Source organism: Emys orbicularis, chromosome 3, assembly GCF_028017835.1.
Source record: "Emys orbicularis isolate rEmyOrb1 chromosome 3, rEmyOrb1.hap1, whole genome shotgun sequence".
Lineage (NCBI taxonomy): Eukaryota > Metazoa > Chordata > Testudines > Emydidae > Emys > Emys orbicularis.
Genome location: NC_088685.1, coordinates 27532448 through 27560259, shown reverse-complemented (window position 1 = coordinate 27560259; position 27812 = coordinate 27532448). Strand labels below are relative to the sequence as shown.

The 27812-nt window shown below is 41.4% G+C and overlaps 1 protein-coding gene across 1 annotated transcript; it reads right to left on the bottom strand.

Moving 5' to 3' along the window:
• Nucleotides 1-27812, bottom strand: CYRIA (CYFIP related Rac1 interactor A). The gene is made up of 10 exons (XM_065401268.1): nt 27743-27812; nt 14387-14508; nt 13186-13291; nt 12036-12172; nt 11874-11951; nt 11461-11577; nt 11295-11374; nt 7648-7774; nt 812-882; nt 1-64 (listed from the first exon to the last, which is right to left on the bottom strand). Exons 1-10 carry the CDS (start codon nt 27810-27812, stop codon nt 1-3), a joined length of 972 nt encoding a protein of 323 aa, XP_065257340.1.

The following is a 27812-nucleotide window of genomic DNA, read 5'->3' as shown; positions in this document are numbered from 1 at the left end:
CTACTGAAGCATAGCTCGAATTTGCTTGGAAGTAGATTCATCATTCAGGTGTTTTGTAGTGAACCTAGGAATTATAAATACAAAGTGAAAGCGTAATATACAAACAATGAACATGAATTAGGATATCCTCAAAGCTTTGTTAGCTGTTCTGCAAATTAATATGAAGTTTTACAAAATGTAGTAGGTTTATGTATATTAAACATGGTTTCCTCACTTTCCCTATGGGAAACAAAGCTACTGCTGGGAACATAACTCTAAAATGGAAGGTGTAATTGTATGGTTTGATATTAACACTTTCATAGAAGACAGTCAGTGGTTCCATTATCATTCATCCATTTCATCTCCATTACAAATCTCAAAACAATCTCATTAATTTTGCTAAGAAATAATCAAAATATATTCGGCTCTTTTGGAATCTTCGTTTAGTACACGTGTGCCAAAGGCAGCACGCGAGCTGATTTTCAGTGGCACTCGCACTGCCCGGGTCCTGGCCACCGGTTTGGGGGGCTCTGCATTTTAATTTTAAATGAAGCTTCTTAAACATTTTAAAAACCTTGTTTACTTTACATACAACAATAGTTTAGTTATATATTATAAACTTATAGAAAGAGACCTTCTAAATAATGTATTACTGGCACGTGAAACCTTAAATTAGAGTGAATAAATGAAGACTCGGCACACCACTTCTGAAAGGTTGCCGACCCCTGGTTTAGTACATCTACTTACCTTAGATATGTGCATGCCTCCCTGCCCCCTTACCATATAGCCTGAGCACCTCACACCATACTCTTCTATCTACTCCCATACATACCTGAGAGCATTCAGAAGGCCTTCCACGGTATCAGGAGGCTGTTCCTTTAAAACTTTTATGTACCCCTTCATCTAGAAACAGAAGCATATGACTATTGAACAATATAGAATTTGCAGTATATGAAAACAGATAAAAACCTAACCAGTACAGGTCAGCTTTATTTCCAAATATGTCTCATACAGCCAGTGAGCATGAACAGTAAAATGTCATTATATTAACTAATGGGCAAGGGTGGCGCCAAAACTTTTTCCAAGAGATTGCTGGCTTGGAGAGAAGAGGAGAGGAGAATTGCCTTCTGCAGAAAACTGACCCTTCGTTTGAATAGACCACTCTGAAATACTGGAAGTATTCATACTAGGACATGCACTTTACACTTGAAATTAAGATTTGGGTCCCCTTTGCACACGCTAAAATCTGACTTGAATATCTCCTGCCTGCCAATTCCTTTTTACTTTGTATCTAGCTACGTACACTGTTATAAACTTGGATTACAATACATAATAAAGTGCCAGGCAAATGATCCCCATTCATTTGATAACAGCATTGTGTAACAATCATCATATAGATTAGGAAAGCTATCATATACAACTGGGCTTTTGGCAATATTTCAAGTGTTTTATTTCTGTGGCAGCATGGTCTATTGGGTAAGACACTGGAATCAGGAAACCTGGTCCCACTTCTACCACTGACCTTGAGAAAGTCAATTTGCCTATATGTGCCTCAATTTCCCCACTGTAATGTGGAGTCAGTGAAAGTATCTTTGTAACGTGCTTTGAGATCTACAGATGAAATTATTATGAAAGCTAATATTACTATAAAAAACAGATGCACAAATTTTTTTGAAAGTGGTCAGTTGTTCATATGTGGGAAGGAAAGCTGTTAGGGAAAAAAAGACAGTTACCTTTTCCATAACTGGTGTTCTTCGAGATGTGTTGCTCCTGTCTATTCCACAATAGGTGTGCGTGCTCGCCACGTGCACTGGTGTCGGAAGTTTTTTTTTCCCCTAGCAGTACCCGTAGGGGAGTGCCCCAGCGACCCCTGGAGTGGCGCCTCCAAGGTGTGGTATAAGGGGCGCTGCGCGCTCAGCCCACCCTCAGTTCCTTCTTGCCAGACAACTCCGACAGAGGGGAAGGAGGGCAGGATGTGAAATAGACATGAGCAACACATCTCGAAAAACACCAGTTACGGAAAAGGTAACGGTCTTTTCTTCTTGGAGTGATTGCTCATGTGTATTCCACAATAGGTGATTCCAAACTATATCTGCTGGAGGTGGGAAGGAGTTCACAAACTCTCGGGACGGAGAACGGCCCTGCCGAACCCGGCATCCTCCCTGGTCTGAGAGACAATCGCATAATGTGAGGTGAACTTGTGAACTGAAGACCACATGGCAGCCCTACAAATGTCCTGAATGGGGACATGGGCCAAAAAGGCAGCAGACAAGGACTGCGCCCTAATCGAGTGCGCCTTCACAATTGGTGGCGCAAGGATTCCCGCCAGGTCATAACAGGCACAGATGCAAGAGGTGATCCAGTCGGAGAGCCACTGAGTGGAGATCGGCTGACCTTTCACGTGCTCGGCCGAGGCGATGAACAGTTGCGAGGACTTTCTGAACGGCTTAGTCCGCTCCAGGTAAAAAGCCAGAGCCCATCTCTCCTCACTGGACGCATGGTGCTTGGGGCAGAGGACTGGCAGAAAAATGTCCTGACCCATGTGATAGGCAGAGACCACCTTCGGGAGGAAAGAAGGGTGTGGGCGGAGCTGGACCTTATCTTTATGAAACACCGTGTACGGGGGCTCGGAGGTCGGGGCCCTGAGTTCCAAGACCCACTTAGCCGACGTGATCGCAACCAGGAAGGCCACCTTCCACGAGAGCTGTGACCAGGAGCATGTGGCTAGCGGCTCAAACGGGCGCCCCATGAGACGGGTCAACAGCAGGTTTAGGTCCCACTGCGGGACTAGGGGCCTAACATATGGGAAGAGACAATCCAACCCCTTAAAGAATAGGCTAGTCATAGCATGGGAGAATACCGTGTGGCCCTGCACCGGCGGATGGAAGGCCGATATGGCCGCCAGGTGCACCTTGATTGACGAGGGCGCCAGGCCCTGGGCTCTAAGGTGAAGGAGATAGTCCAGAATAAACTAGATTGGGGTGGCCACCGGGGAAACGCCCCACTCGTCCACCCATCTGGAAAACCGAGACCACTTTGCCAAGTAGGCTCGGCGCGGGCCACCTGCTTTCTAAGAGGATGTGTTGAACCCCTTCCGAGCATATCCTTTACTCCCTACCTAACCATCTAGCAGCCAAGCCGTGAGGTGGAGTGCCGCTAGGTTGGGGTGGAGGCAGCGGCCCTGGTCCTGGGAGAGCAGATCCGGGCAGGATGGCAACGGCCACGGGGGGCGACCACCAGGCCCGTGAGGGTCCCGTACCAATGCTGCCTGGGCCATGCCGGGGCAATCAGAAGGACCCGGTCCTTGTCCGTCTTTATCTTTTCCAGGACCTTGCCAATCAGTGGGAATGGGGGAAAGGGATAGAGAAACTGGCTTGACCAGGACAGGAGGAAGGCATCGGAGATAGCATCCCGTCCCAGCCCTCCCCGGAGCAGAACCAGGGACAGCGACGGCTCTGAAAAGGTCTGTGCACCGCCTCTGGGTGGAGAGACCACTTGTGCTGAGAGGAGAAGTCCCTGCTCAAGCGATCCGCCCACGCGTTCCGGGCGCCCAGCAGATGGAAGGCCTGTAGGCAGATGTCGTGGGCTATACCAAAAGTCCCACAGCCTGAGGGCTTCGCGGCAGAGGGCAGAGGATTGGGCCCCACCTTGCCTGTTGATGTAGAACATCGAGGCCGTGTTGTCTGTGAGGACCCTGACCACCTGGCCCTCCGGGTGAGAGTGGAAGGCCATGCACACCAGCCGTACTGCCCTGAGCTCCTTGACGTTTATGTGGAAGGTCAGATCCCGTGCCGACCACAGACCTTGGGTCTGAACGTTCCCCACATGGGCCCCCCATTCCAGGTCCGATGCATCGGACACCAGTTCCAGCGATGGGGTCCTGCCTCTGAACCGGAACCGTTGGAGCATATTTCTCGGGGAGGACCACCACCGTAGGGAGGTGATCACTGGCTCGGGCACCGTGAGGACTTTGTCCATCCTGTCCCTGGCCTGGGAGAACTCCGAGGCCAACCAGAGCTGGAGGGACCTCATCCTGAGTCTGGTGTGACGGACCACATACGTGCATGCCGACATGTGACACAAGAGCTGGAGGCACGCTCTGGCTGTTGTCACCAGAAACCTTGTGACCATGTCGATGAGCCCCTTCAGGGTCTCAAACCTGTCCAGTGGGAGAGAGGCTCTGGCCGACGAGGCGTCCAGGACCGCCCCAATAAACTCTATGCATTGTATCGGGACTAATGTGGACTTGGTGTTGTTTACCAACAGGCCCAAAGTGGTGCATGTGGACAAAGGGAGCGCCACGTGATCCCGCACCTGCGACCGGGAGCTGCCCTTGACCAACTAGTCATTCAGATAGGGGAAGATCTGGACCCCCCGGTGCCTGAGGTAGGCCACCACTACCGACATACATTTTGTGAATACCCTGGGGGCAGTGGACAGGCCAAAGGGGAGGACTGTAAATTGGTAGTGTTCCCGCCCAACCATGAAATGGAGGAAGCACCTGTGCCCCTTGAATATATGAATGTGGAAGTACGCGTCCTGCAGATCGAGGGTGGCGTACCAGTCCCCGGGATCCAGGGAGGGAATCATGGAGGCCAGGGAGACCATGCAGAACTTGAGGTTCACCATGTACTGGGTTCAGGCCTCACTGGTCCAAGATGGGCCTGAGCCCCCCTTCAACCTTTGGGATAAGGAAATAGCGGGAGTAGTACCCCTTGCCTTTAAACTTCCCCAGTACTGCTTCCCAGGAGCCACCCACCTCCTGTTCAAGCAGAGCCTCATGCGAGGGTTCCCCCAGGAGGGAGGGGGACAGGGGGCTTGGCGGGGAGGAAGTAAACTGGAGGGTGTAGCCCTGGTAGATGGTGTTGATGACCCATCGGTCTGAGGTCAGCCGCGACCACTCCAGGAGAAAAGCACACAACCAATTGGAGAAGGGAAGCTTTATTGAGGGTGGATCCCTGATGAGAACTGGCAGGGAGCCCCACAGATTGAACTCACACTGGCCCAGGAGAGCCTGGTGGTTCGCCACCCATAACTGGAAACTTAAGGACAAATATATTTTCCTTCCAAATGAGTCCAGCCTCCTTGAATCTTTATGTTTCGGGGTAGTGGCTGGTTGGCCCTGCCGTTCCTTGTGGCTGACCGATTCGACCACCAGGGAGTTAGGAGCAGGGTGGGTGTATAAGTATTAATGCCTCTTGGTGGGTACAAAATACTTGTGTTCCGCTCTCTTAGACATGGGGGCCAATGAGGCCGGGGTTTGCCACAGGGCATTTGAAATTTTCGCCACCCCTTTGCAGAGAGGCAAGGCCACCCTGCCTGGTGCCGAGGAGGACAGTACATTAAACAGGGAGCCCGAGGGCTGCTCCATCTCCTCTGCTTGGAGGTGGAGGCTTGATGCCACCCTTTTTAAGAGTTCTTGGTGGACCCTAAAGTCCTCCTGCGGGACGGAGGGAGGAGGGGCTATAAATCGCCTCATCCGGGGAGGATGAGGCGCAATACTTTGTGTGTCCACTGGAGGGTCCACCACCTGGTCGGTCTCCGGGCACGGTGCCGAGGATGTACGTACCACTTACTCCTTCCTCGGAGGTCTGGTGAGGGAGGCCAATGGTCCTTCTGAGGCTCTGGCCACCGAGCAAGCCCACCGAGGGCTGCACAAGGGGCCACGGTGCCCACTGGTACCATTGGGCCGGCCACGGGGCCCGGTGCCACTGCACTTACTGTGGCACAGGCAGAGCCGGCTGTTCGGCCTGGCTAGTCTGGCCCATCAATGGATGACTATGAAGGGAGGCTGGGCTGACATATGACCTGCCGCTGTCCCTGGGCCAAGAGGAGCAGCGGTGCTGGGAGTGATGCCGACCACGGGACCGCAATCCTGACGTGGAGGACTGGTACCATTGATAACAGCTGCTCCACGATCGGCTCCGGCGGGTGGACTCGCGATGGTGAGACACCGGCGATCGACGCCCGGGGCTGTGGATGCGGTGCCGTGGTGGGGTCCTGGACGGGAACGACATCGACGTTCGTGCCGTGACCAGCTGCAATAGCCCCTCCGAGACTAGGACCTTTGGCGTCATCTCCCTCGGTCCTGTCGGTGTTCGCTCCTCGAGGCGGAGCGGTGCCGAAAGTCTCGGTCAAACGGAACCCAAACAGACAGCCTGGTGGGCGTTGAGGGTGATCCACGTGGACTTTGCCCTGAACCATCACTGGGTGAATGGCGTCGGGAACGTTCCCTTGATCAAGACCATTACCGAGCTGGGGGTGACTGCGGAGATCCCAGCGGCGGCTTGCCTCTGGAGCACGGGGCTGACATTGGCGGTGCTCCTGGTATTGGCATGGACATAACATCCCGGGCCACCTGCAGGGCCTCCGGTGTGGAGAGCATCCAGGACATCCAGGGAGGCCTGCTCCGAATGGGCTGGGCTACTTCGCTCAACTTGAGTCTGAGGCCTAGAGGCCAGTGGGGAACGAGGACTGCCCAACATGTGTCAAGCCTCTGTCCCGGGTTTGCCCTGTGGACGAGGAGCGGTGCCGACTAGTTGATGGCACCGAAGGGTTGCCACGCATCCACACCGCGGTGCCGACTCAGAGCTGCGTGCTGGAGGCGGGGTCAGCGCCGATTCCATCAGAGTAGCCCGGAGCTTAATGTCCCTTTCTCTCTTGGTCTGAGGCTTAAACGACTTGCAAATCTTGCAGCGATAGATGGGTTTCCCCCAAACAGCGTAAACAGTCCACGTGCGGATCACACACTGGCATAGATCGCCAACAAGTGTCACACGACTTAAAACCCAGGGCACGGGACGTGCCCCGGCCCGGGCGCTCTAGCTAAACTAAACTAAACTAAACTAAACTAAACTAAACTAAACTAAACTAAACTAAACTAAACTAAACTAAACTAAACTAAACTAAACTAACTACCTACAGGTACCATACACTGAACGAACAAGCAGTTTTGGGGATGAGCGCCCCTTATACCGTGCCATGGAAGCACCACTCCAGGGGTCACTGGGGCGCTTCCCTAGGGGTACTGCTAGGGGAAAAAACTTCTGGCACCGGTGCATGTGGTGAGCACGCACACCTATTGTGGAATACACATGAGCAATCACTTGAAGAACTTTTTTTCTTTTGTCACTTGCAGTTTAGTTTTGTTGAAGGTTAGCTGTTTAACTGATTGTAGATTTAAGTTTGTCAAAAGCACCTTGGATAAATAGGTAGGCACTTTTTCCTGTATGTATGCAAGACATTAAAGGTTGATTTCACTTCATGACTATGTTCACCAAAACTTAAGCTAAAACCTCTCAGTCAGCATTAAACAGATAAACTTTAGGCTTAGTTTGGGTTTCAGCCAAAATAGTAACCACACAAAATAGCTGGTTATTTAGATTAGAAACATGTCCAAAAAGTGAGAGTTTTAGAACTGACAAATTACAAGGTTAGTTTATCCCAGAATGTCGACACTGCAATTTTACTGTAATAGAACAGCTAGTAAAGCAACAGAACTGGCTTCATACAAGACAAATGAGCACTAATGTCTGATACAAGATTCAAAAACAATTGAAAATGATTTGTATAAAAACCTAAACTTCTATGGAAGAAATCGATAGACAAATATTTTGCAAATGTACAGAGCATTAAAAAAAAAAAATCTTCCTTGTAAATTATGCTTACGTCAATCTTTGATGTCTTAGAAAAAGCTCCCACAGGATGAACGTGATCATAGAGAATAATAACGCCCACCATTACTCTCATGCAGAACATAAGAGTCTTTTCACTGGTGAACCGACTTCTGTATTCTCTGGAAAATAAATTAAAAAAAAAATTCTTGACTGATTCTGCATAGCACAATTTTATTCTTTCATGTGTTTCACATGAGAACTTTATTCTCAAACTAGAGTATTAGTGCACGGAAATCCCAAATCTGATATAATAGCATTAAAAATGTAAATCAATAAGCTTTTAAGGAAACCAACACCAGTAATGATCCTTGAATCAACTTGGCAGTTTAGAGAGAGAGAGAGAGAGAGAGAGAAAAAAAAAGTCAGAAAACAACTGATGGTACAGTAAAATCGTCCACTACCTCTTCAAAGATCATATTATCGCCTCTATCAAAGCATGAATTTTAGACATTTACTGGAGGTCTCCACATATATGGAAGGTTATAAAGGTAGACAATGCTCATTATTCACTATTAGAACACCAAAACAATAGGAACTCACAGTAAGGCTACTTCTGTTTAAATATGAGTAGTGAACAGGTAACATTCCTACCAAGATTTTATTTGCCTTTTAAATGGTAGCCTCAGTATGTGGATGGCAAAGTTAAACAGTCACTACAACAGTTACTCCTTGAAATTATCATCAGGGGGGTGAAAAATGAATTGAGCAGAAAAGAGGCCTGAGACTAGTCTGTGTTATATTTCTCAACTACCTTCCTACATCAGAGGTTCAGATTAACTCCTTTACTGTTTTAATTGACAACTTTTCTGCTGATTTCTTAAATGAAAGTCAGCAATAGGAGAATGGTGAACCTTGTTAATTTCCAAAAACTAGAAGCTGTACTTTACACTTCCTTTACTTTGAATTCCTGAACTCTATTTTCTCTTGTTTAAATAATGTAGTAACAATAATAGCATATAATCAAACAGGCTATGAGCACTTATATCTGGAAATGTCTGATAACTATTCAGTTGTCTCCTTTATGATTTGTAAAAAGCATAATTTTAACATTGTTTTTTAAAGTTTTTAGGTGGTATTTTCAAAAGCAATCAGCATTTGCCTAACTCTGCTTCATATAAGTTTTACCCCTGACTTCATTGGAAGCAGACAGGACAAAGCTGTGCAATTCTGAAAAATGTCCCATTCCTTATTTTATTGTCTTTAAAAAAAACAGTTGTACCAGGATGGCAATACAATCTCTTGCAAACAATAACTGTAGTCAATCTAGGGATAGGCATATTATCAGTGAAAACATCTGCTCCTGACCCCGAGTGGCCAGCAAACACAAACCAAACACCCCTTTAAGCTTATCAACTGGAATTCCATTACACCTATTAGCCACTCTAACTGAATTATTTTAATTCCTTAAATTTTCCTTAATTATGCTAACTTTTTGTAAGCGCATGGGCCTACATTTTGAAAGGCGACTGATTAAGGTGTCAAGATGGGTACAAAAAATTTGATGCACTCAAAATAAAGAAGCGGATGCTTAACACTTATGTAAATCAGCTTCCTATCAGATGTCAAGATGGACAACCAAAAATTGAATCACCCCAAATAAGTCACTTTTCATTGCTCTCTTCTGAATGAAGAACAAGTTTAACTGTAATTTCTAGAGCATCTTTTTTAGAAAAAACATCCAATCTTGATTTAAAAATTGTCAGTGATGGAGAATCCCCCACAACCCTTGGTAATAACCCTTAGCTAAGATTAAGGGTCACTAATATATGAAATATGGAGCAGAGGGAGGATGAATTTAAAAAGGTCACCAGATTTTTTTCACCATCAGTAAGAATAAAATATTGTATCTTACATTTTATCATATTTAAGGCTTTGTTAATTCAATTCCTAGGACGATGATAATTTTTAGTATGTCATAGCTCCTGGAATGTTAGGGTAAATGAGAGTTCACTGGAGATGTACTACTACTACCTTCTTTGACCTTCAATATCTCCTCCCCTCCTCCCACCATCTGTTTAGAAGCATCATGCCAGGACATTTTAGAACTGGTAGATCAACTGCAGCAGAAGCCATAACAGTAAGTAAAATTAAGGGATTCCTTTCATAAAGATGGATTGTACAAAATAACTAAAAAACTAGACTACAATTAAAAAAAGCCAAAAAACAAACAGTGGCTTCCTCATTACACAATCTTTAGCTTATTTTATTTAAAGAAATCCCTTGGACCCAGTAAAATTTTGTAATAGTCCCTTTCTAAAGGAGTAAGGGCATTTGAGTTAAAGCTAAAGACAATATAGTCTACGTTCCTTTTGTCATTTTAGTATACTCTCCCTCTGTTATTGTCTGCTGAGTACAGAAACCGAGCAGAGGGATTCTCAGCTCGGATACCAACTCCTTATATGGCTTTAGACATTTTCTTTTGCAGCCACACTTTCCCAATGTGAAAATATTAATCTAGGAGATCACAGCTGTATTATGAGGATTGAATTAACGTTTGCAGAACATTGGACACATGTACTCCTTGCTAACGTACAACGGGGTCCTGTTCTTGGGAAATAATCAGTTATTCTGTTACTTACATCCCTCTCTTCTACAACGGGGGCACTGATAGTATTTGATGTTTATTATTGTGGTAATGCCTAGAGGACAAAACCCATCGTACTAGGCACTGTACAAGCATATAATGAGAAGATGGCCTCTACCTCCAAGAGTTTCCTTAATCTGAATAGGAAATGGATACAAACAAATTGGGAAGGGAGCACGGAGTAACAAATGACTATGATCAACTTGGTAAGCCATGGTCATAACACAGCAGTTTTTGTAGGCATCGAAGCAGAGGAGCATTTTGACGTTTCTTTTTTTGTTGCAGTTCTAGCTATTTAGATAAACTTTATATATAAACTGTTGCAGTGAAGGTAGATTTGGCCAAACATCACAACTGAGTGAAAACTCTCTCCATTGGTTGGTTTACAGCAAAATAGAGATTAAATTTAAACAAGTTCCCTGATCAATAAAATATATACTTCTCCAGAACCTCCAGTATTTTCAGAAACAAAAAAAACAAAAACCCTCACCACCACCCAAAAAGACTATCTTTGTTCCCACCAGTTTGTCTATAAAAATGACATAACTCAGATTGAAGTATCTGGTTTTGTGATATCAACTACAGGAAGATTACCCCATGTACAATTGTTTGGGGATCTTCTAAGAAATTAGACCCCCAATCCAGCAAAGCACAGAGTATGTGCATAGCTTTATGGATGCAAGTAGTCCCACTGAAGTCTACGTACCAATTCTAACACTCTTCTGAATCAGAGCCTTATGCTGTGAACCTCCCTGGGCAAAACTGTTAATTTATTAATGAAAAATATTCATACTAGTCAAGATAGGAGGCATGACTTCTTATGTTAGTTCTTTGCCTACTCATAAGTCTAGTACGTATGCCTTAAATTAAAATATCTATCTTAGATTTTTATAGAGAAACTACCAGGCTGGTTGTTCTATAAAAATCTAAGATATTAGAAAGATATTTTAATTTAAGGCATACATACTAGACTTAGTTTGCAAAAACTGCTCACATGCTAGATGGCTACTTAAACAGACCAAAAAAAAAAAAGATTGAACTGATAAATAACTTACGGTGTTTCCAACATGACTTTACATACACTGGCCATAGTACTTAAACAGTCTGTTGTATTCTCAATCGGTAGGGTCTTGTTCTAGAAAAGTTAAACACAACCATGATCATTAAACCAACTTGTACAACTAAATATTAAGATTTTTTGCACTATTTTCTATCACTTACTTCTGATACAAAGTGTGTTGTGGCATTGCTGAGTGTTTTCAGCATTGGTGTGGCTTCTGCATAAAATAGAGACATTCTGTTGGCCATTTCATTATTTACTTCATTCTCAATGTCTATCTGATGAAAATATGAAAAAAAAGTAGTTAATAAATGACACTCCTTTCAAAATGTTACCAGCAGGGAGAAACAGATAAACTGCATACTCACTGGTGAGCCGTTATTTACATGAGTAGTCCCATTGCGGTCAATGGTACAACTTGTTTGATTAACTGCTCATCAATGTAAGAAGTTGACAATATGGTCTTTAAAGTAGGCAGCTTGTAAACCAATGCAAAAAACATTACCACCGGGGTGGGAACGCACATCCATAAACTCCAGAGTGGAAACAAAATGTCCAAGTTCCATTTACTTACATGCATATTGTTTATTCTGTTGCGATTTATTGTCCGTCTGTAGTAACTGAAGTCATTTTGAATGGCTGGATTTCTCATCTTAATGGATAAAAAGAATCAGTATTCAACACACTTCAAAATGCAAGGAAATGTTTCAGTGTATATTTAAAAAATATTTCTAACCTTAAGTTCATCAAAGCGGAGAGTAAAATGTAAGATTTCTGCAAACTCCTTGGCTAGAGCCTGTTCTCGTTCCAGGTGTTGAGTTGGAGTATAGGGTGGACAGGTCAATGATTCCAATAAGCTCTGTAGTGCTTTCTCTAAGGAAGATAAAAATCACACAAAATATTGTGTAGTAAGTCATGGTTTCTGCATTTTTGACACAATGTCAATTTGTACCTTGATGCTTTATGCCATATGTATAGTTTTTTTTGTAACAAACTTGATTTCTAAATAAGAATTTGTCAAGAAGAGAGGCCCTCTGTAACCTGCGGAGCCCTAAGGACATAATTAATAATTGTCCATAGGATTCTAAAATGAGGGATGGGGGCGGGGTGTCAAAAAACAAACAAAACAAACAAAAAACCTGGCTCCTCACTCTCTGCCATCACTCCCAGTTCTTCACATCATCCTGTTCTTCTCTCTCAAAAGAGACCTTCCACATCCCTAATTCTTTGACAGTCCTTCCCTAACACACAAATGCTAAAAAAAGATCTATTGCATCCAGTCCCTCAGACTCTTCATCCACCTTACTTCCCCTAATGGTCACCCCGCCCCACTTCAATATGAAGATGCTTCTGGGACCTCTGCCAAAAAGAATCCACCCTTCGTCACCGATGCCACTGGGGTCCAACATGAGGATTACAAATGCAGAGTGAGGGACCTGGCAATACAGGATGCAGGGATAATCTCCTACAAAGGCTTTGGGAGGGGAAAGCTCAGCCAGGTGGACCTGAAGGTTGTCTATACTTGTTCCCCATTCCACTCAGGAGTCCTAACCCAGACCCTCTTTCCCAGCTCTCCCTTAGCTCAGGAAATTGACCAGTACTGATAGTGAAAACATACTCAAGGGCTGGCCAGAACCCTAAATGTTAAAGCATATGGCTTCGTGCTGCTTTTAATAAATTCCCAAAATTACATCAGGATAAATTTATGTTCAGATCTGTGCAAATAGAACCTACAGGCTTCCCAGAAGAGAGAAATCTAGGCACTGTAGTCAAATTAATAGTACAACGTTTTACTGTGAAACTCTCTAAGCTTTCAGAAAAAGAGAAGCTTTGTATATCTGTATATGAAAAAATTATCGGTTAAAACAAATATATGAGGCACTCACCTAGTCTGAGTGAAAACTCATAAAACTGCTTCAGCCTCAGAACCAGAGGACACACTGAATTCCAAGCTTTTTCTTGAAGTTGGATATCATTTGGGTTTTGTATTGCCTGCAATGACAATATTACTGTAAATATATATGACACTGGGAGTAAAGAACCAGGCTTTTGTAGATGTATAGATATAGGAAGATTGCCAGTATGATAGTTTTTAAAATATTTCTTGAAAAAAAATCTAGAAAAATTGTAAAAAAAAGATGTTGAATGGAAAAAAAAAAAAAAAAAAAGCCAAAAATACAAGGTCAAGGGCTTTTTAAAAAACAGCAAACCAAAAATATCAAGGCATCTGTTTCAGCTGTGATAGAAACAATAACATTTAATGCAGTCCTGGGAACTATTTTAAAACTATTCATTCAAAGTGCAGCACCCACATACAGGAGCATGCTTCAGAATCATTTTTTAGGTCTAAGTATCCATAGCAGAAACATTAACGAAGGCCATTTGTACTACACTCACACTGAAAAAGGGTTTACAGGGTCAAAGCTTGGTCCCTTCACACTGAATGGGAGTTCTGTAACTACTTTAGTAGTAGGTTTCGGCTGTTAAGTGACCAATTGCTCTTACTAATGATAATCATGAAGATCTTGTATCAGAGAGACCGAGACACCTATCTTGGCAAACGCCCTAGGTTAAGTGAGAGCTAAAGCTGACAGATACAATTCTGAATGCTAGCAGATAATTGTAGCAATTCAGAAGCTTTCCTTTAGACGATCATATGTAGAATTGTAATTGCAGTGTATTTTTATGGTGTCATTTGACAGTCTTACATAGAACAGAAACTATTTTGCATTTTTCTTATGTTTACAGTGCCTTAACGATATTGAAATATTTTTCTAAATATGGATGTTGATTTTTCCCCCCCATAAAGGTACATAAAATGTGTTTTCCGAGAACCAAAGTACAGTATTTAATTGTATTAATATTAAGATGTTTAAATGAAACACCACTGATAGTACTGAACCTATCATTGAAAGAGTTAATGTAATTTAATTCTAAATATCTACTGTATTTTATAAGTACAGTTTTACTGAGTACTTTTAATATAAATAACTTTTGTGAACTGTCTGGCATGCAAAGTAGAAATAAATACTGCAGGCTATTACTTGATGTTTCTTCAAGAGAAATGTCATTGCTATATTATCATACATCTCTTATTTCTTGTCCAGCTCCTTTGTAAGCCTGAAGGTCTGCAAGCAAGCTTTCAGAATCCTGTAAAACTGCATTGATCTGATTCCATACCTCCCTTTCTCCATCTGTAGGCTGTGCATCTAAGAAACATAAAAAGCAAATACACGTCACATTAGAAATGAAATATGAATGTCAACATAATTCAGTTCCATTTATGGCGTTAACTCCAATTGGATCAGTCATAATTGATTCTGATTTTATTCTGGTACGACTCCACTAACTTCAAAGAAGTTATTCCTTTACATCAAAGAAAGAAAGATCAGAATCAGGCTCTGATCCAAAGCTGATTCAAGTCAATTCCCGTTGATTTTGGTGGGCTTTAGATCAGAACCAGTGTCTTTGCTCAATTCTCCCCCCACTCCTCAAGTCAGTACACTCAAATGTTCAAAATATTTAGAGAGACAAGGTGGGTGAGGTAATCTCTCTTATTGGACCAACTTCTGTTGGAGAGAGAGAGACAAGCTTTCAAGCTTACACTTGAATAACAGCTCTTCATGTGTAAGCTCGAGAACTTGTCTCTCACCAACAGAAGTTGGTCCAATAAGTGATATACCCTCATCCAACTTGTCTCTCTACCATGCTGAGACTGACAAGGCTACAACAACATTGCATAGAAAAAAAAGTTAGAGGTATTTTTCAGAAGTAAAATTAGAAACTAGGACAACCTAACTGTGCTTAACTGAAAGTTTCCTTTCTTTGAGTAATAAGGTCCACAAATCCATTAGAATGGCTACTTCAGCCTCCTTGCAGCTTGAGGGTAGAACCAGATCTGTCTGTCCCGGGCAACAGGAGACAGCCCCATCCATGAAATTCCCTCTATTTAGGACAACCGTGACAGCCCAGATAATTCACTTCTACTTTCCTAACTTAATACAAGACTTTAATTAATTAAAACTGTATTAAGTGAAAGAAACATATTTTGTTCAGAGTTACAAGCATTTCAGAGTTACGAACAACCTCCATTCCCAAGGTGTTCGTAACTCTGAGGTTCTACTGTAAAAGTCTGAACACAGCCAAGAGAGCCAAAAAGCGCCCATGCTAGATACAACTGCCCTCAGTGACACATCACCATCACTTGAAACACCTGCATCTGAAGTCTGGTTGCCTATACGCTCACTGGTTATCATTGAAAGTTCACTGCATCTCTCTTGGAGGAAAATAAAATACACAGGGAAGTGAGACCTTCTTCACCAGTTTCAAGTGATGCTTGCCTAATATGAATTGCCAGCACTACCAACTGGTAAATCCTGTATCAAAGCCTCCAAAGTGGCCGGCTTTGCCTTTTACAACCTCCACCAGCAAATTGTCATGGGGAAGGTGGAAAACAACTAGTGTAACCCCTTGAGAGAAAATACTTTGTCAGACCCATTAGAGATAGAGAGGGAGCTGCAAGGATGTTGTTATTCAACCAACTAGTCATGAACAAGACAGTGGTAATCATTTACCCTGTCTGTAAGAGCAGCCTCTTTGAGGTACTCCTCAAAATGCCTACCATGGGGTCCTAATGGTCTCTGAAGCAGAAGGGACAATCCAGGCCATTTTCCTACGAACAGTGGAGTCCGATGTTCCTGGGAAGAAATCATTGTGTCTCCTCCTCCTTCACAGAGGGGAAAAAAACCCAACTTGCCCTCAGTTTCCTCAGGGTCTAACATCCCTGATTCAAATGATCTGTTCCAGACCATGCAGTTGCTGGAAATGTAGCAACTGCCAGGTATGCATCAACATTAGCTGTGCAAAAACCACTGTCAGGCAGTGCCTTGCTTATCCATCAAATATACAAAGGATTGTCTCTATGGTGAAGCTGGTGCAATTACCTGGGATATCACTAAAATTATACGCCATGAGGACGATATAAAGCCAATCAATATGTCCCGCTGTCCCTAAGAATTTGCGATGTGGACCAAAGGCATTGAAGTTAATGAGGCTGGGGTAATGTGAGGTCTTGGGTGGCCTCTTCAGGGAGTTGAAAATGAAGCCAAATGAAAGTTAAAATGTCTCCTCTTCAAGCAGACCAATCTTGGCATGTCACTAAGTGAGGCATCATATCTGCCAAAAGCATCACACCTGTCTGGCTTTGACGGACCCGAACATTAAGGGAGCATAATGCCTTGAAGGCATTGCTTTGAGCCTATCTTGTCAACACTGCCCCTTACTACATAGCTCATCACCCAGCACTGATAATACAGAGAACAGCATAGAATGAAAGATATAGTATGTATGCTGTAGTCATGTCTTAAAATCACAGCAACATTGTTTCTACACCCTCATTTATCAAAAGCAATTAGACAAAAGGTATTTTATGACCTTGAATACCCCTCTCCCCCAGCATTACTTGTTACAGCAAATACTATACTTAAGAGGACTCCAAACACCATTAAATGCAATGAATTTTTTTCCAAAAAGTATTAGGTAGAGATGCTAATCTCTCCATGGTTAAGATTTAAACAAAATTTCCTTATAAACTAGATTGAGTTTCCTACCTTCTAAATTAGTCAAAATGAAACCAAGCCACCTGAAATTTCATGAGTATGATCATGTGCACGGAAATTTTTTTTTTGATGTTTTCAGCAAAGGCATTTCATGGATATGTTTACAAAAAAGGCAGTGGTTTCACTTTTTCTGGCTCCAACTCCAAATGCAGCTTTCGCTTCTAAACTTGTTGGTCTTGGCAAGGACCAATGCACCTTTGGTGAGGATTTTTTTTTTTTTTTTGGAAGGGTGAAGGAACACTTAAGGGAGAAATTATAGCTACTTAAAAGCACTTTTATGTATGTTAAAGGAACTTGCATGACTGTTTTTTCAGAGTCTAGGAAGTTCACAACACCCGCATGCCAACTTCTTGAACTTAAAGTAGCCCGGGTACTTCCACTGAGCAGAAGTACCCAATAGGCCACTAAGGGAGTGTCAACCTCATAACCCACATTACTTCCTGGATGCACTGCACTTGCAAAGCAACAGAACCTGGGATTCATGGGAGAACTGCATTCCTCAGTGTGAAGTTGCAAAAGTGGATGCCTAGGCAAAGGGCTTGGTCAATCTTGTTCATCATCCGCATGCTCTCAGGCCTTCACTGTGCAGATCTGAGGGGAATAGGAGGAGCATAAGTTCTTAGAACTTAAGACAGTTGGAACATGACGTAATATAGATATCTACTACTTCTTCCAACGGTTGATGCCTCTATTCGTGTTTTAACAGGAAACTTGATTCTCCATCCGGAAGTTGCAAATGCTTTGAGCAATGGAGCTGACAATATCTGATTTCACAGTGAAGTTGCTAGCCAGCCTGAAGAGGGGATCCTTGGAAGCTTTATGACTATTTCTGCAAATTGTAATTAGCTGACAATCTATCTAACTGAGACCCAATAACTTTTCTAATTGAATTGAATTCAAGCTCCACTGTTTTCTTGCTCTGAAATCACTGGGATATGAATAAAAAGTGTCTTCGATATCATTTTCAGACTCTAGTGTCTCAAATTAGGCACATAAATTCCCATTTAGGCAGCTAGTCAGCCAGCTTGATTTTTAAAAATGCTAAACACCCACAACTATAATTGGCCTGGAAGAAAAAAAAAACAGGTTGATTACTTAGGTGCCTAAATACAGACCTGAGACAATCTAGTTTGAAAGAGTTGGTCTTAGGTTTAGCATCTCTTGGGAATAAAATGGTTATTTGTACTAACAGCCCCAAATTCTCTGGTCTGTTGTTCCAAAGTTCATCATAATTTTTGAAAGCCACCTGAATAGAAATGAGAACAAATATTGGCCAATAGTTCAAAAATGGAATGTCAAGTTCTGTAGGGCACTATTTAACTTGCATTCAGTTCCAAGTGGTTTTGGAAGTGCCCCTGCTTTTAGAAAGTGAAAGGTATTTTTGGGGGGGTTGGGGGGGAAGAGAAGAAGTACATGGAAGAGAAGAACTGCTCAAGAAAAAAAACTTCCAAAATAACTTGTGAGGCTGCTATAAAACAGAACTCCTTCAAAGTTCAAAATGGACTGTTTTTGTTGCTTTAAGAAAACTCCAAAGTATTCCCAGCAAGATATTTTTTTCTGCTTTCTTTGTACCCCTGAAAAAGGGCCTCCATGGGCAGCAATAAACTGTGGCAGTAAATCCTTTAAGAGAAAGAGAAAATTCAGCGCCTGCTGAGAACAGCCTCAGGTACTCAGGATTCAGTCTACTAGCCATTAATTTAAACATGGTCAGACCCAAACAGTACAATGCCCCTTGAATTAACAAAATGCACATCATGGAATTCACCATAAGTGCTAATGAAAGTTTTCATTAGTTGTGATGCCTAAGATTCACATGACCAATTGGGAGTTATTAAGATTCTGTCTCTGTATCATTTACTCTATCAACGCAAAATTTGATGGGGTAAGGGGAAGAAGTATAGGAGGTGTCTAATCAATCCAAATCCAAACCTGTTTGAATGAAAATGCCCGCATCACCAATGCCTCGTGCTTCAAGAAGAATGCTCATTTGTTTTATTGTTGTAAGTAAAGTAAGATTATACTGGTAGTCCTTTATCAAAGTGATATGGCTTACGTTTATCTGGTCTGCATCCTACTCTTACAGAAGGGCTTTTGAAATTATTTCCCCCCCACACACTCACAGGAGATAAGACTTGCTTCCCGAAGTGGGATATCATTTGCTGGAGAGACTGTCTTGAGCACTGTTATTTGGTTTCAAGTCTGGAGTGAAAGAAGATGATGGAAGCTGCTGAATCTACTCAGCTGTTATATTGAGATATGTGCTGTGATTAACAGCTTTGATTTTTGCCTGTCTAGTTTTTTTTTTTTTTTTTAAATTTGTCTAGGTTCTTATGGCACTGATCACCACCGTACCTGCCCAACTCAGGAAAACTACTCCTGTGTACACAGAACTCCCTTTGCTTGCAAGACAATATTACAGAAAAGTATAATGGCAATTTTAAAGTATTACCTCCTTAGCTCTTACTTCCATCTCCAGCTCAGAAGTATACTTTTTCTTGTCAAGATAATGCAGGAAAACACCAGAAGAAAAAACTACACTGATCACATAGCTGGTTACATGAAAAAAAATTATGAGAGAGGTAAAGGATTTTTCTGTACCCGAAATCCCTAAGCACCGTAGATGAAATGTAAGAAAATGGAGCTGGTCAACATTTTTGAAATTGATGAAATTTCAAGATTTGGATAAAGAAAAAGTTGAGAGGATTGTCATCCTTCTCACCTATTTTTCAGCCAACAGTAGAGCTAGTCAAAATTTTACAAATTTTGAATTAAAAAGGTGTGTGTGTGTCTGTGAATTTTCACACAAATATTCAAGAGTCCCCAGCTCATTTTTTCAAATAGCCCTAGTAAGAAAGTCAAGAATTTTATGTCAAAAGAGTTTGAAACACATAAGGACAAAAAGATGAAAAGTGCAGGCTGGTGATAGTTGTTTGAGACAAAAGTGAGATCCTTCAACTGATGAAAAGAAAGAGCAGTTGGAAGTAGATTGGGGTCTTATGTATTGCTAATTGAAAGTTACATAGTAGGATTTTTCAAATCCTAAAGTGAAGATGTCCTGCTATTAATCTGTATCAAATTATAGAATTACTGGTCAACCCAGTAATAACAGGTATGGAGAATCAGCATTTAATAAACATGTAACATGCTACTTTGCTGGGAGAAGATAGTGCAGCTCATCCCTACAGCCAGCTACCTAAACCTATGGACAGTTCACATGAAGGGTGGAGAGTAAAGAACCATGCTGATCTTTGGCTTCTCTTCCCACTCAGATCTCTTACCCTGTCTCCTCACCACTTTTGACCAATATTTGCACATGTAACCTCTGTTTAGAAGCGGAGAGGGTGGGGCAATCATGTGGGTCATAGTTATATTTACTTTCAAAAAGATTGGTTTGCCAAAGAAATCATTAGGGCTTGCAATCCAGTGTGACATTTTGCATCCATGACAGGAAGTGATAGGTCATCTCACGTACCCACCCACTCTTCAGCTGACATATCCCAAGGGCTAGTGAAGAATTGCAAGATAAATTACAAAGATATATATTTCTGAGTTGATGCAGAGATTACATTTTGAAATTTCAGCATGTAGTTATGAAGAAAAAGTACAGTGTCCTGCTAAGTCACAAAATGCAGTAAACAGAATTTGCTGTCCCCAAACACCATTTTTTTTTAAAGTAACATTCTCCAGAGTGCGTTCCCAAATCAGAGTGCTGTATATTTGTCTGCACATTAACTTCACACCCAAGGAAGCTACTGAACAGCAGTTATTCTATGCAAGGGTTGAAATAACATTTGTTGCCTCAGTTGGACTTCATTTTGATCATTGTAAGGAAAACAGAACCCGAAGAAGGAATGCACTGAGCTAAAACCCTGCCCCTTTTAACCAGAAGCATCACTTTGTAGAGATCTAGCTGCCCTGGCACACAGGTGATATGTGCCTGGAATAAATCTCTGTAAATACATACATGCAGATTATCCTTCCTCTAAATTTATCCAAGATTCACCCATGAATCCGGTCAAAAGAATATAAAATGTTTAAGAAATTTGATAGCTCATTTGACCTATTTTATATGTTGTATTTAATATTGAATGAACTGAGCTAACCAATACTGACTTTATTTATATATAGTCACATAATTGAAAAACTTTTTCATGTGGCAAGTGTTTTGCTGAACAAGAAATTTTCTTTCAGCCCTGAGAAAATTAACATAAGTAACCAACTTGTCCTTATTTACCTAGATATATGTGCATATTTTCTGAAACCTATTTGTACTTCTGGTTGTCAACAAAAATCTTAACTAACAGAGTTAATGTTCAAATGCACATCCCACTTAACACAACAACCTAAAAGTAATAAAGGAAATCATCAGTTAAACAAATAGTCCTATCTAACCATCCTTAATTCCCAGGTCTTACCCCACCCACCCACCCACCCAAACTCTTTCAATTATAACAGCCACTCACAATGCACTCATCCAATGATTTGAGAGCACTCATACAAAACATGAACTCAGACCTGGGCCAGATTAAGATATTTTGTTAGTAGAAATACCTGTAACATGTTACGTCCATAAAGTATGCCTGCACTGAGGCACTGGCATATCAAGAGCTCTCCATGTGCTGCTTTCTAGACACTCTAGGGAGCCCTTCATTCACTAATGCCTCAGCACAGGACAACCTCTTGCCTCCATACAACACCCTCTCTTCCCTGTCCGCATGCTTCGCTGCTCACCTACATCCTTACACAGTCTCAGCTCACCCATTTGTCCTCAACCCATGTCTTGATTCACCCTCCCCCCTGGACTTCAGCCCGTTTTCTAAGAGCATATTTGGGAGTGGCTGTGTGTTTAGTACAAGATTGTTTAACCTCCAGCCATGTTCTAATGGCGGTCTTCACCCACACAACTAATATCCCCCCCCCCACCTTTGCAGGGTGCAGCTAACATGCTCAGGTTTGTCACATTCGGACTCCTCTTCAGCAAGCCACAGGAAGTCCAACAGAGGAAAGGGCATCCTCAGGAGCTGAACTATTAAGCTCTGCTTCTCAGGTGCATTAATTTGCAAATCTCCCTCTCTATCAGATCTTTTACACCATCTAACAGTGAGCAGAGAGGGAAGAAATTCTTACAAAAACAGTGTGCACCGCAGGTCATCACCTAAACTCTGGAGGCAATTTTTTTTCTTGGGATCCACTTGTAGTTTGCCAGAGAGGGGCTTCAGTCTTTTGGACCCAAGCAGATATGTCAGGTGCAGACATCCATTGGTGGAAGCAATGACATCTGCCAGGGGCCCGGAATGAGTGGGCCAGGGAGCTAGAGAAAGGCTAATGTGGTGGTTGGTTTGAGTCTGTTTACAGGTAGGACTACTCAGCCAAGCCAAAAGATGCCACATCTTAAAGCAGAGATAGGGGACAAATTAAGCAGCACAGCTGGGGAGCAGCCCTATCAAGTAATACTGCATGTATGCCATTCTACTTTCATCATTCCACAGCTCAGTCTACATCCCCATGATCAGGCTAGGGAATTCTGAGGAGTGGAGATAGGGAGCAAGGAGACAGGCCAAGCAGCTGGGCTAGGAAGAAAGTGTCTGAAAACAGAAGTAATCATACAGTGGGATAGTTCCATCTGCTTCTTTTGGTGGAAATAAAGCTTATTATGATGAATAACTTTCTTTAATGTATTTGTATTTTAAATTGTAGTGGTGACCAGTGCCTGAGAAAAGACACTGGTGTAGAACGTATGTGGGATAGCTCAGTGGTTTGAGTATTAGCTTGCTAAACCTAGGGTTGTGAGCTCAATCCTTGAGGGGGCCATTTGGGGCAAAAATGTGTCTGGGGATTGGTCCTGCTTTGAGCAGGGGGTTGGACTAGATGACCTCCTGAGGTCCCTTCCAACCCTGATATTTTATTCTATGAACTCTGCAGTTTGTACTAATTGTGATTGTGTAGCTATAGTTAATAAGAAATATTAGACATACTTAGGGCTAAAATTTCATAGATGGCTGATTTAAAAAAAAATTCTCTAGAAAAATTGGCAAGTATTTTATCCAGAAAATGTTCCATAAAAATTTACTTCTCCCCTGAACAACAGTGTTAAATTTTGAGACTGAATTCAATCATTAATATGTGAAACACAGCAAATTTAGTCCTGCTTTAAGTGAAAAGCTCAACGCTACCTGAACGATGGACTCCTCCATAATATTTGAGAGCATTAATATATCAAGGGTCCAAATGTATCAGAGACTGCCATTTGCACTCCATTATAGAATGTATGGAGTAGGGTTTGGCTTTTAGCATGAATGTATCTTACCACTTTGAAAGTATCCTGATTTGTCATACATTTCTTGTATCCTTGTCTGCATTACCCTCAGCCTCCTTTGCTTGGCAAGATAATTGAGACAGTGGTAACACCCAAGCTCCATTAGTATCTATTCTCTGCCAGAATCCCTGAAGTCATCATAATCAGATGTCAGATATCAAGATATGGCATCAAAATAGTTCTGCTGGTACTCATTGTTTACCCAAACCCACTGAAGTTTGGGGGGAAAAAAGGTCACATGGTAATAGTACTTCAATTTTTTGAAGACTTTGGTACTGCTTATCACATTGTGCTGATGACACATATACAAGATCTTGCAGAAGCAAATGGGACAACATGCTACTGGTTTCATTCATTCCTATCGAACAGGGCCCAGGGGATCATGATTGGCCTTTACTCCAGGTCACCAATGCACTAGCATAGGGAGTATTGCAAGGCTCAATGTACACTCAATTTCTCCAAACTCTGTTATGCAGATATTGAAGAGGAAAGAACACCAGAACCTCTGATGCTGGTGACACTCAGCTGTCTATTTCCTCTCTGAGGAGGCAGGCCCTGCCATCACCTACATGTTCCAGTGCCTAGAAAGATGAGCACGTGGACGAAGAGCAACTAGCTCAAGCCAGGTAAGAAATAATGTCAGGAAGGGATAAATGCATTGAGGAATCTGCCAATATTATCAATTATTGAAGGTCATCAAACCATAGACTATCAAGATAATACAAAGCCTTGGAGTCAGGGAAAACACTGTCATGCCAGAAATTCCAATCTGGGGACAATACAATCATAAAATAAAATAACTTTACCAAAGGCAGTTGTCCCAAACAAAACTAATATTGACTAAGAGTGCAGTAAATCAGACATGTCATTACAGTACACTAACTAGACTTCTCTGGACTTAGATGATTACCTAAGCTTGAGGAATACAGAGCTGGTTTGGTTTACAATTTCAGTTGACACATTTAGAGTAACATCATAGTAACAAAGATCTAATGTTTATTAGCCCTTCCCTACTGGTTCTCATCATAATCTCTAAAGCAGTAGAACATGGTCAGATTTGTTAAAGTCTCAGCACTTTTAAAGTTACATACCAGATATTTAGGACAGCACTCAAGGTGCAAATTGTTTTTATTGTTTAATTGCTACATAATCTCACTTTAAGAACTATAAATCTAAAACCAAGGATACACATACACTGTATGCATCCCCTATCTCCAAACCATTCGGACACATCGCTTGGCTATTGTGCACTTGTGATAAACAGGGAGGTCTGTGACACAAAGCCTGTGTGTGTGTCACACAATCGAGTGTGGTAAGAATTCTGAGAGATAGTCCTAAAATAAGCGTGTCAACTTCATAAGAAGCTGAAAGATGATTGAACTCAACTGTTTTCAGATGTAAAAATATATTGAAGAATAGCTATAATATATATATTATATCCTAATCAAATGTAAAGATACAATTGAAAAGTTGTCCCTATATAAATAATGAGGAGTGATGGGGGCACGGAAGCTATAAAAGAGAGGTGTGTGTGTGTGTGTGTGTGTGTGTGTGTGTGTGTGTGTGTGTGTGTGTGTGTGTGTGTGTGTGTGTGTGTGTGTGTGTGTGTGTGTGTGTGTGTGTGAGAGAGAGAGAGAGAGAGAGAGAGAGAGAGAGAGAGTTCTATTTTTTCCTGTTTCTATTGTTTGCTTTTTAGGCAAATTAATTTTTGAGTGAAATACAGTGAAGACAGTTTTAATCATGTAAGGGACCACCAACAATTGGTTGCAGAACAGAGGTGGTCTTTTAACGAACATGAAACAGAACTGTGCTCAATATAGCCCCAGTCCTCCACCACTTTTGCATGTGTTTACCACTATGTGAGTAGTCCCATAGAACTGACTAGATTACTCAGACTTAAATATGAGCAAAGTTGCTTGCAGGATCAGGGCATACATTTGGAAATTCTTTAGGGTGGTCTCTAAAGTGAGGAGGTTCCCATTAAGGACAGTATCTTGTTTCACTGTATATCAAAATAAACTGGCCAACTCCCAAGTCCAGAAGTATGGTGGAGGAGTTCCCAGTAACTGTACAGTATGCCCAGCCCCCTCAAAGAAAATTCAACAATGCAAAAAAAGTAAGTTGCGGAAGGGCATTGGTTAGTGTGTATTTTAGAAAAGCCTTCTGAAGTGTCAGCTTTGGTGGCATTTTAATTGACTTAAACCTAAAACTAGAAACCTTAAGTATACAAGAAGTTAGAAAACAAGTCCAGCAAGAATCCAAGTACATTCTTATGCATGCATATTAGTTTAAGAGCCTCTTTTTTATGCTGTAATGGGGTAAATGTAAAGTACATTCAAGCATGCAGCTAAGGGAAACTTCTGGTGTATTTATTTTATACATTTTAGACTTGGCTCAATTCAATCATGTAGTACTTTTAATAATAATAATAATATATAAATAATTATATTTATATAAATAACAAAACCACAGCATTTTTAACCTTTCACTCAGCAGTGTCAACTAATTTAAATTTGTAGACACTTTTGCTCCTCCATAGTTGGGAGTGCCAGACAAGTGTATGCATGTACCTATAATAATTACTTGTCACTGTCCTTGGGGAGTGGGTGTTCTCTGCATTACCCCACTCCATTTCTTGTTGGCAACATACTTCAGGAAAATCCAGTTCTAGTGCCAAGATTTTAAAAATAGATATTTCTTCCTTCAAGGCCTCCTACAGCCAGACCACCTGTCTCCTGCCAAGTCTGCAGTTCTGGCAGAAGTACCTTTTTTTCAATCCATGACATGATGGTACTGATTAAACAGTGCATCCCCAAGGCAGCAAGAGGCCTTTGTAAAAGTATAGAGGCAGGTGTAGAGCTCAATTTGAATACTCTAAAGTTTGATAGACCAGATTACAATGTTTGGGACAAAGGTTTGACACCCCAGTTTTACAATAAAACACATTCATATTATTTGGACAAGAGAGAGAAGGATGCAAGGCTTACAAACTCAAATTTTTACTTGTACTATTTATTGGAACGAATAGATTAAATTCTACAAGTAGTATCAGCATGATTCTTCATAACGTAGCAAATTAAGATCTGGGAGGGGAAATTGTTATATATCCACATAACGCTATTTCCAAGCTGTAGCCTCAATTCAGGAAAGCATGTTCTAGTGGTTTCTTGAACAGGCATTGATTTAAGATCATGCTGACCTGAGTGTGTAAATAACGCCATTGTTTTTCTGTTAAGAATTAAAAATAATGACTAGATTATTTTTTTTTAAAAGTGGATCCAATCTTTTAAAAAAATGACTTTAGAAAACAGGTGGGTATCCAATTCTTCGAGTATTTTAAGACAAGTACAAATTTGGACTCAGACTGAAATTGTCCTTGTCATTCTTCCAAAAGAATTTGACAGAAGTCTGTAATTAATTATTTCTGCCAGAACCATTGTTTAATAAAGGTAATTAAATACTCTAAGAAAAAAAGCCAGGCCAACATGCATTGGTATAATTTAAAAAGGCATTTCATTTAAGTAGCAGAATTGAGATTCAATCTATGTTTAAAAATGTGATGGCCAGTTTTCAAGAGAATGTCTAGAATACATGCAGAACTAACCAGTAAAAAATGAATTATCTTGCATCAAGGTACAGATGTGGTTAGAAAATTAGCATGCAACACATTAAATTTTGTAAGCTGACAAACATGTGACAAAGATGCAATAAAGCATATATAGACCACATTTTCATTTTTAGACGTTATAAAAATAGCCCAGTTTATTCAGTATTGAACAATGCAAAGAAAAGTGCCATCTGAACAATTTATGTTGTAGTTATTGATATATTTGGTACTTATTTAAAAAAACCAAAAACCTTTTATATGATGAAGTGACAAAATAAAATATTGTGGGTTTTTTTTTTTTATAAACATGATTCTTAAAAAAAGTTTAAGGCAATCAAGGCTTTTCATCAAAAACATCAGTATTTGTGTGTCTACTTTCAGGATAGATACTATGTGTATTGAAACCAAGTCAAGACGAGACTTTACTCTTACATTTATCCTCTTTGCCCAACAAGATTTAAGCAGTTTTACAGTAAAATGTTTTACAAGTATTTATCGGAATTCAATATTAAACAGAAGCATATATCAATTTGTTTACAAATCTCCTTTTAAATATTGTATGATGCATAAATCCATACAGTATTAGGAAAAAATTATTAGGAATAAAGGCGGCAAGCCAGGCAAGAAGTTTTGCTCACTTTCAAAGTCAAGGAAAAAATTTGCCCCCTGATCAAGTTCTGTGCAAATGAGTATGTTTAAAAAGCTTTCACATTTGGTTATTGAAAAACAGAAAAGAAAGAGGACAGGCATCCTGAGTGAATGAATGATCTTGGAGATATGGATTTGGATATTCTGATTCTGCTGGAAACTTGCCACTGTATTTGATCATTAAAAAGTTCTCTCAACGAGCTTTTAAGTCATGGAAAAGATTCTCTCATTGTCTTGTAATTTTTTGAACTTACTTTCAAAATCCAGGAAAAAATGTGGATAGTTTTCAATTTCCCTGGTAAGGACCTTAAGAAGATTACCCAT

What these genes read in the sequence shown, in the direction of transcription:
- CYRIA (XM_065401268.1), bottom strand. Translation starts at nt 27,812, where the DNA reads ATGGGTAATCTTCTTAAGGTCCTTACCAGGGAAATTGAAAACTATCCA. An exon ending in AAAGTCATGTTGGAAACACC is followed by an intron (nt 7,775 to 11,294) that starts GTAAGTTATTTA and finishes TTTATTTTCCAG; the next exon opens with AGAATACAGAAGTCGGTTCA. An exon ending in CTAAGACATCAAAGATTGAC is followed by an intron (nt 883 to 7,647) that starts GTAAGCATAATT and finishes TTCTGTTTCTAG; the next exon opens with ATGAAGGGGTACATAAAAGT.